The sequence below is a fragment of the Mobula hypostoma genome, chromosome 1 (assembly GCF_963921235.1).
Source record: "Mobula hypostoma chromosome 1, sMobHyp1.1, whole genome shotgun sequence".
Taxonomy (NCBI): Eukaryota; Metazoa; Chordata; class Chondrichthyes; order Myliobatiformes; family Myliobatidae; genus Mobula; species Mobula hypostoma.
In genome coordinates, this window is record NC_086097.1 from 92064619 (window position 1) to 92077090 (window position 12472).

The window sequence follows — 12472 nt, forward strand, 5'->3', positions numbered from 1 at the left end:
ACCATTGCCCCACATCCCAATGGTTGGTCCATTGATCCCTGTAACTCGCCCCTTGTGTGCAAGTGGGTGGTTGAATCTGCGGCAGGGGTAAAATAGGATTATTGAAAATGGTTGCAGACTCAATGGCTGCTGAAGGGATGGTTTCCCTGCTTCGTGACTTCAGGGCAGTGGGTTAAGAAACAAGACTGGGAGTTAAGAGAACCAAATAGGATATAATGCACAATATCAGGGTGGTCGGGTGTTTGGGCGGTATGTGTCGGAGTGGCAGGGTTGACCCAGGGGTGGCGGGGGGGCGGGGGTCAGCTAATGAAGAAAGAATGGGATCACCTGATCCCAACTTGTCCAGGTGAGCACCCCACCCATCACCAGCAGGTATTACCAGCACAAGACCAGGGACAGGCTCTACGTTATCTCAATCCCTGTCGTGTGACTGACTATGTGTATTTCTGAATTCTTTGAACATGTAGAAAGCCTACCTGATGCGACTGCTTGAGATCCAGGAAGCCCTGGAGTCTTCTGACTTCTTCAAAGTGCATGAGGTAGGTGTCAGCTTGTTGTTAGTCTGAAAATCATGGGATAAACAGGGAGCACTCCAGAATTGAGTGCTGAATTTTCCCTGGATTTTCTTTCTATTCATAATGAATTGGGAACCACAGATCAGAAACTTTCCCTAACTGGTGTCCACTGGTCCTGACACAGAAGTACAATCAGGCTTATTATTACTAACTGCCTGTTAACACCGCTGGTGTTTAGGGCAGCAGTGAAGGCTTTCCCTCTCTGGCAGTGGTCAGAGCTTCCTTCATCATGTCACTGTCTTCCTCTTGGTTTTCACTACTGTCAGTCATCCAAGTCCCGGGTGGAGACTCAGGAATACTGTCGGACTCAGATGTAGAAAGATTCTTCATTGCTGTTTCCATAACAATTTTGTTTGACCAGTTAGGGTTGTTAGCCCCGAACCTGGAGGATCGATGGACCACTCTTAGTCTGGCCTCTACCCTTTGACCTGTTTGGCATAGGTGACCCTACCAAGAGCCAAATCATAAAGTCCTGACTCCAGCCAACACAGCTCTCCAGGTCCCTGAGGCACGCAAGCCTCTAAACCATGACAAGCTTGTGGCCCTCTTGGAGGACCACTGACTTAGATGACATGACAATTGTTCTACAGCAACAATACAGTGCAAAGACATTAAAAAATACTATAAATTACAAAATAAATGAATAGTGTAAAAAATAAATAAGACATAGTGTTCTTGGGTTCATGGACTTTGTTCAGAATTCTGATGATGGAGGGAAGGAAGCTGTTTCTAAATCATTGAGTGTGTGTCTTCAGGCTCCTGTACCATCACCCTGATGGAAGTAATGAGAAAAGGGCCTGTACGAGATGCTGAGGCTCCTTAAAGGTTGGTGCTGCTTTCTTAAGGTTGCAAGCACGATGGAGCTGGCTGACACTACTACTCTCTGCAGTCGGTTTTGATTTTGTGCATTGCATCCTCTATAAGAGGCTGTGATACAACCAGAGTGCCAGAGTGCCCTCCACAGTACAACTGCAGAAATTTGCAAGTGTCTTTGGTCTGGTTCCATACACTATTGGTTTCTCACTCTTACAACTTTATTGGGATAATCGCTCTTACTTCATCAAATCTCTTAAGCCTGCAGAGTCCATAAGACATAGGAGCAGAATTAGGCCATTCAGCCCATCGAATCTGCTCCACCATTCCACCATGGGTGATCCCTGCCTTCACGCTATATCCTTTGATGCCCTGACCGATCAGGAAACGATCAACTTCCACCCAAAATATACACACGGACTTGGCCTCCACCGCAGTCTGTGGCAGGCATTCCACAGATTCATCACTCTCAGGCTAAAAAAATTCCTCCCACCTCTGTTCTAAAGGGTCGCTCCTCAATTCTGAGGCAGTGTCCTCTAGTTCTGGATAACCCCGCCCTAGGGGGGTATGTTTGTAATAGGGAAGATTAGCTTGGAGTCCCTCTGCAGGCCTGGTTGTCAATATTAGCACCAATTGCTTGTCTGAAGTGTCTTGCAGTGCCCCTGCATTAGTTCAGCAACTTTTTCATTGGCAGTTAAGTGGCATAGTAGTTAAGTAGTTAACTGGGGGTGTTGCTATGTGCCAGAGGGAAGTGTGTTTTTTAGAAGTTCGCCTTGCAGGGGTGCAAGGATCCCCTGAATGTGGGCTGGGCTAAGAGGTGCAAGGGCAAGTTGAGTGAGAGGCAAGGTATGAACGTTAGGACAGGGCCAGTTTCTGCTTGGCCTAAGAGGAGAAGGGTGAGCGCTGAAGTCTGCTCTAAGTAATTTTTTTGTTGTACCCATGTGTACATGACAATAAACTTAAGTCTGACTTTGGAGTGTCGGGTAACCTCAGATACGACACTAGTACTAATTAATGCACTTTGCACTTTGGCAGAAGAAATAAACGGGCAGACTATTATTTAAATGGGGAGAGAATTCAAAATTCTGAGATGCAGTGGGACTTGGGAGTCCTTGTACAGGATACCCTTGAGGTTAACCTCCAGGTTGAATCGGTGGTGAAGAAGGCGAATGCAATGTTGGCATTCATTTCTAGAGGAATAGAGTATAGGAGCAGAGATGTGATGTTGAGGCTCTATAAGGTACTGGTGAGACCTCACTTGGAGTACTGTGGGCAGTTTTGGTCTCCTTATTTAAGAAAGGATGTGCTGACGTTGGAGAGGGTACAGAGAAGATTCACTAGAATGATTCCGGGAATGAGAGGGTTAACATATGAGGAACGTTTGTCCACTCTTGGACTGTATTCCTTGGAGTTTAGAAGAATGAGGGGGGACCTCATAGAAACATTTCGAATGTTGAAAGGCATGGACAGAGTGGATGTGGCAAAGTTGTTTCCATGATGGGGGAGACTAGTACGAGAGGGTATGACTTAAGGATTGAAGGGGGCCCATTCAGAACAGAAATGCGAAGAAATTTTTTTAGCCAGAGGGTGGTGAATCTATGGAATTTTTTGCCATGGTCGGCAGTGGAGGCCAAGTCATTGGGTGTATTTAAGGCAGAGATTGATAGGTATCTGAGTAGCCAGGGCATCAAAGGTTATGGTGAGAAGGCGGGGGAGTGGGACTAAATGGGAGAATGGATCAGCTCGTGATATAATGGCGGAGCAGACTCGATGGGCCGAATGGCCGACTTCTGCTCCTTTGTCTTATGGTCTTACGGTCTTAATTTCGTCAGCTCGTGGGTGTCCTCGAGAGAGAGCATCAGAGCTTCTCTTTCTGAGTCGCACATTTTGCTAATTTTCCTTCTGCTCCTTGTCTAATCTTAACTTTAGATTTGGAAAGGAAGGGTCAACAGAGTCATGTTGAACAGTGTTGTGGGGGGGGGGGAGCTGCTCAGTTTGCTTCTGATAATGGTGGGTGGGGTGGGGTGAACTCCTGCAAAGTCCCACTAGATTCTCCTGGACCTGGAGGAATGTGGGAGGAGAGGTGCAGACTGCCCGCATCCATAACCAGAAGCCAGTGCTGAAAGAAATTCAATCCGGAGTCCTTCCCCACTCTACTCGACACCCCTGGTGCCACTCTCAATCCTCCGCCTCTTACCAGGGGAATCGCACTTCATGTCGGAAATCATTACAGAGCAACTCCAAGTTCCTTAAGCATCCCAGTAGTTGTTGGTGCGTGTGGTCAACTGTAATTCAGTTTTAAAATCCTCCTCCTTGTTTTCAGATTCCTCCATTCCCTCACCTCCATTTATCGGTGCAGTCTGATTGAGTCAGGCCCTTCAGCCCATTGGGTTTATGGCAACAATCAGGATCCCATTTGCATTAATCCAGGGGTTTCCAGCTGGGGTCCACAGGACCCTCAGTTAATGGTAGGGGACCATGGCATAAAAAAAGATTGGGAACCCATGCACTAATCCTGTTTTATTTGCTCCACGTTCACATCAGCTCACTAAAGATTCTACTGCTCAATGACACAGGATGGGCAACTTACAGCGGTGAATTAACCTACCAAACTACACGTCTTTAGGAGACGTTAATTAAATCAACATCACTCTCACCGGAGAAGTTAGATGATTTTTTAAAAATGTTTCTAGTATTTTATAACCGAGTTTCTCAAGTGCTGTTTTGCGACCATACATTTTAATGTTAACAACAATAAGTGGAACTTAAATAGCTGCTTTACCATAGTAAATGTTTGCAACAAACCTCACTATTGAACACATTTCACTGCTGAGCTACACATATATGACAAAAATAATGTCATCTCCTGTGCTGCAACTACAGTCCTATACCAGCTCATTGAGGATTAATTTCATTGCTCCACTACTTAGGGCCCTGCTTTCCATTGCCAAGGTTCTCAGTTTGGAAATTCGCTCCCTAGCCCTCTCTGTCCATTTACGTATAAGTTATTGTTGTTAATTTGCAGTCTGTTGCCCAATCTAGTGGGCGTGTGACACAGTAGCATAATGGCTAGCATCACACTTTACAGTATATGCGACCCGGGTTCAATTCCTGCCGCTGCCTGTAAGGAGTTTTGTGCCTTCTCCCCATGGCCACGTGAGTTTCCTCTGGGTGCTCCAGTTTCCTCCCACAGTTCAAAAACATACCAGTTGGTAGGTTAATTGGTCATTGTAAATTGTCCTGTGATTGGGCTGGGATTAAATTGGGATATTGCTGGGCAGCATGGCTCAGAGGACCAGAAAGGTCTAACTCATGCTGTAACTCAATAAATAAATAAGAAAAAATCTAGCTCCTCCTTTGATAGGTTCTAAAATAACTCATTTGCCCTCGGATATTGGCTGCTAGTTCATTAGCTCTTGGTGAATCTGTGCATACAGTCTGTTTTGCCACCTTTGACAAGCCACACTTGACAGCTTGACCCAACTATTACCTTTCCTTGTTGCTAAAGCTCCAGTTATCCCAGAGAATTTCAGATTTCTGCTGGCTTCTTGTTTTTCTTCTGAGAAGACTTTCCAGGTAGAGGATTATGCTAATTTCTTCTAGATACTCCCATCAAAAAGAATAGTCTCTACCACATCTGTTAAAAACCTGTTAGCATTTTAAACATCTCAGCCAAATACCTCCTCATTTATGCAATTGTTCTGACGTAGCTTCATCCTATATTATTCTGGTGAAGGTACAAACGTTTGTAAATTTCATCTTGGTGTGGGAGTGTTCTGAATCCTGGAGCCATGTTATTGATGTCCACCCTTCTGCACTTGATACAGGTTATTGGGAGCTCTTTGCTGTTTATCCATGACAAGAGTGAGGTAGCCAAGATTTGGCTGATTGACTTTGGCAAAACCAGAAAGCTACCAAATGGACAGACTCTTAACCACCGCCTGAGGTGGCAGGAGGGCAACAGAGAAGATGGCTACCTCTGGGGGCTCGACAACATAATTAACATTACAACCACGATCTTGGAGGACAAGCGGTGATTCCTGGCCAGGACTTTCTTTGCTGTGGGTTTTCCGTTGGGAACCTGCAAGGTTATCTGACTAGGTTTTTGAATGTGGGTGCATTACTACAATTCCTGCTAGTAAGACAGTGGGCAAAAAAAAGAGAAAGAATGAAATGGTGAGACAAAATTAAGGCTTCTCCATTGACCAGAAACTTTCTTGAGTAATGGGCTCAGATCATGAATGCAATAATACCCAGAGAAAAATAGTCTCTACGCAGTGAGTGGGTCAGCTTGTCAAGTGGGAAATAGGGTTACTGTTGTAACAGAACAGTTGCAAGTGATTGTTTTTGGCAAAAGTAAAAAAACTTAGGTTTTTCCCCCTGAAGAAATGATGAATTCAGATGAATATTAATGAAGCACCTATAAACAAGCTTCTCTCCAGATATTCACTTCTGCCTCCTTGTGGCCAGTTTGAAAGCAGCAGCAGCCAAGGAAAGTTTGGTTTCCATACTCCCCTTGGCCCTGTCCTGTAACATACCCTTGCGATCTCTTTTGTCTCAAGTGTGAAATGGCATCTGAGGTAGGAAATGGACTAATATTTTTCTAAGGAATCTTTCACTGTGTGCCTCCTTGCATTTCTATTGCAGCTTTCACAACCTCAGGATATTTTTAAGCCCCTTTCAGCCAATTTAGTACTTTTCAAGTGTGCTCACAGGAAAGCAACTGGTCAATATGTTTGCAGCAAGCTCTGGGCAAACAACAATGACTGATGGTTGAGTTTTAGCCATTGGCCAGGAGGCCAGGGAGAATTTCACTGTTCTCCAGAAATGTGTCACAGAACTCTTACGCAGACTGAAGAACATGACCGAAAGGAAGTCAGTGCAACTCTTGGCATTTATCTGCAGTGTGAGCTGAGATCCCAGAGTGGGACCTGAGACACAGTTAGACAGTCCTTCTGTGATGTTGCTGTAAGCAAGTATTTCATTGCACCTGTACCTCCCAGTACTTGTGCACATAACAATAAACTCGACTCAATCTGAACTGACGTTGCTTTATAAATAAAGTTAGTGTAGACAAGGCTTTGCTACTTACTTGGAGCTACCTGTGACAAGGCACTGATCAAGTGGAGCCCAATGGTGCAGACACTGACAAGCACAAAGATATATTACACTAAAATTGCAAATTTTAAAAGTAATAATTCTGACCAATATTCACTGTAACGACTGCACATTAAAACAGAACAAAGAAACAGTACACTAGACATTTCCTGTTGCTATGTCATTAAGAACTTAAAACACAGAATACAGCACAGTACTTCCTTGGCCCAGAAGAAAGATGTTTTGTAATACATAACAGATACAATGGATTACTAATTCATTGTTTGCATATCTGCACACAATAAATTTCTATAAAACAAACATCTCACTTCAAAGCACAAATGTAACAAGCCGTTAACATTCTGATATTACTTAGCATCCGGCAGTGTAAAACTCTGAAAGACCCGCATCTCTTTACCGGCATGATCTACAGTTTGTAGGACCCACGTCTCCTAGAATAAATCTCTGGCCATTCTTTAAACTATCTGATATCATCAGTGTCCTCACTCTAACACTCTATATATCACTCACCCCTCACAGCAACAATATATGCACCTCCCACACCGTAAGAGACTGAAATACTCCACCCTCTTACACGTACTACACACATTTTGATACAACCCACATCCTCTACGTAACACTTTAATGCATCCCACACCCCTCCATAACACGGATGTATTCTACACCTCACACTTTAACACTCTTAGAGATATATATATATATATATATATATGTATGTATATATAACACTGATATACACCCCTCCCTATAGTCTCATACCCTGACTATAACACCCTGATATATCTCAAGTCCTCTTTATAACAATCTGATATACTCCACGCCTCTTACTAAAATACTGATACATCCCAACCCCAACAGACAGACTTTAAGATGCTCCCATCATAGGAAATAAATTCTCTGTTTCTTTTTGTACCACTTTAAAAATTTCCATCATATCACCTTGCCAGTGTCTAAACTCTGAGCAGTGGAAACCTCATTAATGTAATCTCCTTTATCAATGTAAACCTTAAAATTCTGCCGTTATTGTGGTGTGTGTAGTATTGTAAGACAATAATAACTTAAGACATAGGAGCAGAATTAGGTCTTTTGGCCCATGGAGTCTGCTCTGGCATTTCATCATGGCTGATCCATTTTCCCTCTCAGCCCCAGTCTCCTGCCTTTTCCCCATATCCCTTCATACCCTGACATAATTGAATGGCTGAGCAGACTCAACAGGCTAAATGGCCTAATTCTGCTCCTATGTCTTATGGTATAATGGTCTAATCAAGAACCTACCGATCTCTCCCGAATCACTTGGCCTCCACAGCCGTCTGTGGCAATGAATTCCACAGATTCACCACTCTCTGGCTAAAGAAATTCCTCCTTGTCTCCATTCTAAAAGGATGTTCCTCTATTCTGAGGCTGTGTCCTCTGGTCTTAGACTCCCCCCACCATAAGAAACATCTCCACGTCCACTCTATCGAGGTTTTTCAACATTCTATAGGTTTCAATGAGGTCACCCCTCATTCTTCTGAATTCCAGTAAGTAGAGGCCCAGAGCTATCAAAAGTCATATGATAAGCCTTTCAATCATTGAATCAATTTCGTGAACCTCCTTTGAACCCTCTCCAATGTCAGCACATTGGGGCCCAAACTGCTCACAATACTCTAAGTGAGGCCTCACCGGTGATTTATAAAGCGTAATCCTTGCTTGTATATTCTAGTCCTCTCAAAATAAATGCTTCCTCACCACTGACTCAACCTGCAAATTAACCTTTAGGGAATCCTGCATGAAGACTCCCAATTCCCTTTGCACCATAGATTTTTGAATTTTCTCTCCGTTCAGAAAATAGTCTATATTTTTATTTCTTCTATCGAAGTGCATGACCAGACACTTCCCGACACTGTATTCCATCTGCCAGTTCTTTGCCCATTCCAATCTGTTTAAATCCTTCTGTAGCCTCTCTACTTACTCAAAACCACCTACCCCTCCAATTTGTCTTTGTATTGGCCACGAAGATATCTGTTCCATCATCCACATCATTGACATATAACATAATAAGAAGCGGTCCCAACGTTAAGAGCAGACATTTTTCCCAAGTAAATATTGGGAAAACGAAAGCCATCACCTCAAGCTCCTGGAAGAAATTTCATTTTCTAGCCACTGACTCCAATCTATTCCCTGTTGGAACTTAATCAATTTCTGTTAAAACTCATCTAATGCTGATAATCTGGCCCACACTTTTATTGCTTCTAAACATGATGCTCCAGCAGTCACATGGTTGATCTACTGTGAATTTGAGGTTGCATCAAACGCTCTTCCAACCATTTCCTAACTTGCAATCACCATCATCCCCTGTTGCTCCAGTGTTTCTGACCAGTGTCAAGTCTTCCATTTTATTTCAGTATCTGCTTAACATCTCCATGTGGTTCAGTGTTAACGTTTGTTTGATATCACTACTTGGGACATTTTGACTTCTTAAAGGTGCTATCTGACGCAAGCTGTTGTTTGAATCTGCTAAGGGGAATATATCCTTCCTGAGCGCACTCCATTAGCTTATCCCTACAATGGAGCTGATGGTCCACCATTTATTGGGCTCCCTTCCGGAGCTCTCCTGCTACTGAAGGCCTGGCCTTTCCTGAAAGATTTACTCTTTCTCCCGACTCACTAACAATGGGACACTCCAGTTCCAAGATGTGGTGACACAGCAAACCTGAGAAAATGCAGATCAGTTGCCAGTCCAAGGTGAACTCCAAAAGCAAAGGCGAGCTGTTCCTAGCTACCTCAGTTGACTAAAGTTAAGCCTAATGCAAACATTTGACGCAGATAGTTGTATCAAGTTGATCGACTGTGTTGGGACACTGGCGTTTCATCTACTGAATCAGGATTCAAATGGACCAGTTGCTGTGAGGGAGTGCCACCTCTCATAATCTCTAGTAGCTTCCTTCTAGGGTGGATAGCAGAACATTGCCTTCCCTTCCTGCTGGTTACACTTAGCTTCCAGAGCTCGGGTGCTATGGTGCTGTTATAATGGTTAAGGCCTGCCCTAACCACTGAGAGACACGAGTCCACATCCTATCGTGCAGCATACAGGCTGCGTCCGTAACCTGGCAACACTCTGGGTGGGATGTGGAATCTCTGCAGACGTATGAAAAGTATTATGACTCTGAGAACTTCCCGGCGAACCCTGGTTCACCCTAATTTAAGTGTGACTTACTAAATGTGCCCCATGAGCACCAGAACTTGAGTCTTCCAAGCCAGCACCTTCAATTGATAGCAATTTCAATTGTCATCAGCGACTTTGGCAAGTCAGGTCTTCTCTTTTGTACAAGGTGAAAGATATTTTCTTCTTCATACACCATTCGGGTTTTTAGCCAAAAACCTGTGGTCTTAATAGTTAATTCTACTGATATCAGCTTGTTAAAAAATTGCATTAAAATTACAAACTGTCTCAGTGGAATTTGAACCAACTTTTTCCAGTTATTCCAGGAGCTAAGCTGAAGTCCAGAGCAATAAAGGACGAGGTGCTAGTGTTAAGGTTAAAGTTTCAGAGTGAGAGAAGCAGGGAGAGAGTTGCTTTAAAGAAAAGAGGAAACCATATTAAAGGTAGAGGAAAAAGAGTAAAGAACAAGGAAGAAAATAAACAATAAACAGAAAACTAAATAAGGGAGTATGTTCTTACATACTCCATCTAAGTTTTTTCATTGGTTTTCTTATATTTATACTTGTATTCCAAATGTAATGTAATTTTGTTACCTTGTGTTCTTCCTACCATTGTATATGAGCAGAAAAGAAAGTTTTTAAAAAAACATTTTATTTAGATCACTGTTGGGTTCTCCATAGATACTTCTTGAATCTAGGTCCTCACTTGGCTATTGGGAGTAACAATAGAAGTCTTCCTTTCAAGGTCACATCATTAAGAAGCAAGTCCAAAAAACTTCCCAACTGAGTTTTCTGTCTTGTTTGGTTGCCAAAGTATTGACTACAGCAAAGTAAAATCTCCATCTCCGAGGGAGAGAATCGAGGTCATATTAAGGTGTTCTATATCATTTGTTCTGAAGTGAGGAAGGGAGTTATTGTGAATTATTCCGGACTTTGCTGAAAGCTGAAAATGATCCTGTAATTATTCCGTGGAGAAACAGCTGATCTGTATGCATTGGAGCAAGTATTCCAGCAAATGGGAATGCAGTGACTCCAGAGGAATTGCCACTGTTTATAACTGAACACTACTAATAATTGTTATAGAGTGATTTTGTACAATGTAGTAGAAAATGGGTTGTAAAATAAATTGTTATTGTATTTACTGTGGTCTCAATAATGTTATTTTGATCTGATTAATAATTACAAGCACACGTCTCAATAAGCAAACCATGTTTTGGATCAAGATCTGGTGATCTGTTCTGATGTCTTCATGTGCCTCAGTGTCAAAATATTGCTGATATTTACTGCTGTGAAGCATCTCATTGGTTCAATTAACAATTTACATATAATCATATAACAATTACAGCACGGAAACAAGCCATCTCGGCCCTTCTAGTCCATGCCGAACTCTTACTCTCACCTAGTCCCACCGACCTGCACTCAGCCTATAACCCTCCATTCCTTTCCTGTCCATATAGCTGTCCAATTTAACTTTAAACGACAACATCGAACCTGCCTCAACCACTTATGCTGGAAGCTCGTTCCACACAGCTACCACTCTCTGAGTAAAGAAGTTCCCCCTCATGTTACCCCTAAACTTTTGCCCTTTAACTCTCAACTCATGTCCTCTTGTTTGAATCTCCCCCACTCTCAATGGAAAAAGCCTATCCACGTCAACTCTATCTATCCACTTCATAATTTTAAATACCTCTATCAAATCCCCCCTCAACCTTCTACGTTCCGAAGAATAAAGACCCAACTTGTTCAACCTTTCTCTGTAACTTAGGTGATGAAACCCAGGCAACATTCTAGTAAATCTTCTCTGTACTCTCTCTATTTTGTTGACATCTTTCCTATAATTCGGTGACCAAAACTGTACACAATACTCCAAATTTGGCCTCACCAATGCCTTATACAATTTCAACATTACATCCCAACTCCTATACTCAATGTTCTGATCTATAAAGGCCAGCATACCAAAAGCTTTTGTTCACCACCCTATCCACATGAGATTCCACCTTCAGGGAACTATGCACCATTATTCCTAGATCCCTCTGTTCTACTGCATTCTTCAATGCCCTACCATTTACCATGTACTATTTTGATTAGTACTACCAAAATGTAGCACCTCACACTTATCAGCATTAAACTCCTTCTGCCATCTTTCAGCCAACTCTTCTAACTGGCCTAAATCTCTCTACAAGCTTTGAAAACCTACTTCATTATCCACAACTCCACCTATCTTAGTATCATCTGCATACTTACTCATCCAATTTACCACCCCTTCAGATCACTAATGTATATGACAAACAACATTGGACCCAGTACAGATCCCTGAGGCACACCACTAGTCACCGGCCTCCAATTTGACAAGCAGTTATCCACCACTACTCTCTGGCATCTCCCATCCAGCCACTGCTGAATCCATTTTACTACTTCAATATTAATACCTAACCATTGAACTTTCCTAACTAACCTTCCGTGTGGAACCTTGTCAAAGGCCTTACTGAAGTCCATATAGACAACATCCACCGCTTTACCCTCGTCAACTTTCCTAGTAACCTCTTCAAAAAATTCAATAAGATTTGTCAAACATGACCTTCAACACACAAATCCATGTTGACTGTTCCTAATCTGACCCTGTATATCCAAATAATTATATATACCATTTCTAAGAATACTTTCCATCAATTTACCCACCACTGACGTCAAACTCACAGGCCGATAATTGCTAGGTTTACTCTTAGAACCCTTTAAAACAATGGAACAACATGAGCAATACGCCAATCCTCCAGCACAATCCCTGTTTCTAATGACATTTGAAATATTGCTGTCGGAGCCCCTGC

General features: G+C 42.6%; 1 protein-coding gene across 1 annotated transcript in view; it reads left to right on the forward strand.

Annotated features, from left to right (window-relative positions):
• itpka (inositol-trisphosphate 3-kinase A) overlaps positions 1-10755 on the forward strand; it is a 90006-nt gene extending 79251 nt beyond the window's left edge. Inside the window, exons 6-7 of the mRNA XM_063052686.1 lie at positions 468-539; positions 5216-10755. Coding sequence (XP_062908756.1) covers positions 468-539; positions 5216-5425 — 282 coding nt within the window. The 3' untranslated portion in view covers positions 5426-10755. The remainder of the gene's footprint in view (positions 1-467; positions 540-5215) is intronic.
• The last annotated feature ends 1717 nt before the right edge of the window (positions 10756-12472 follow it).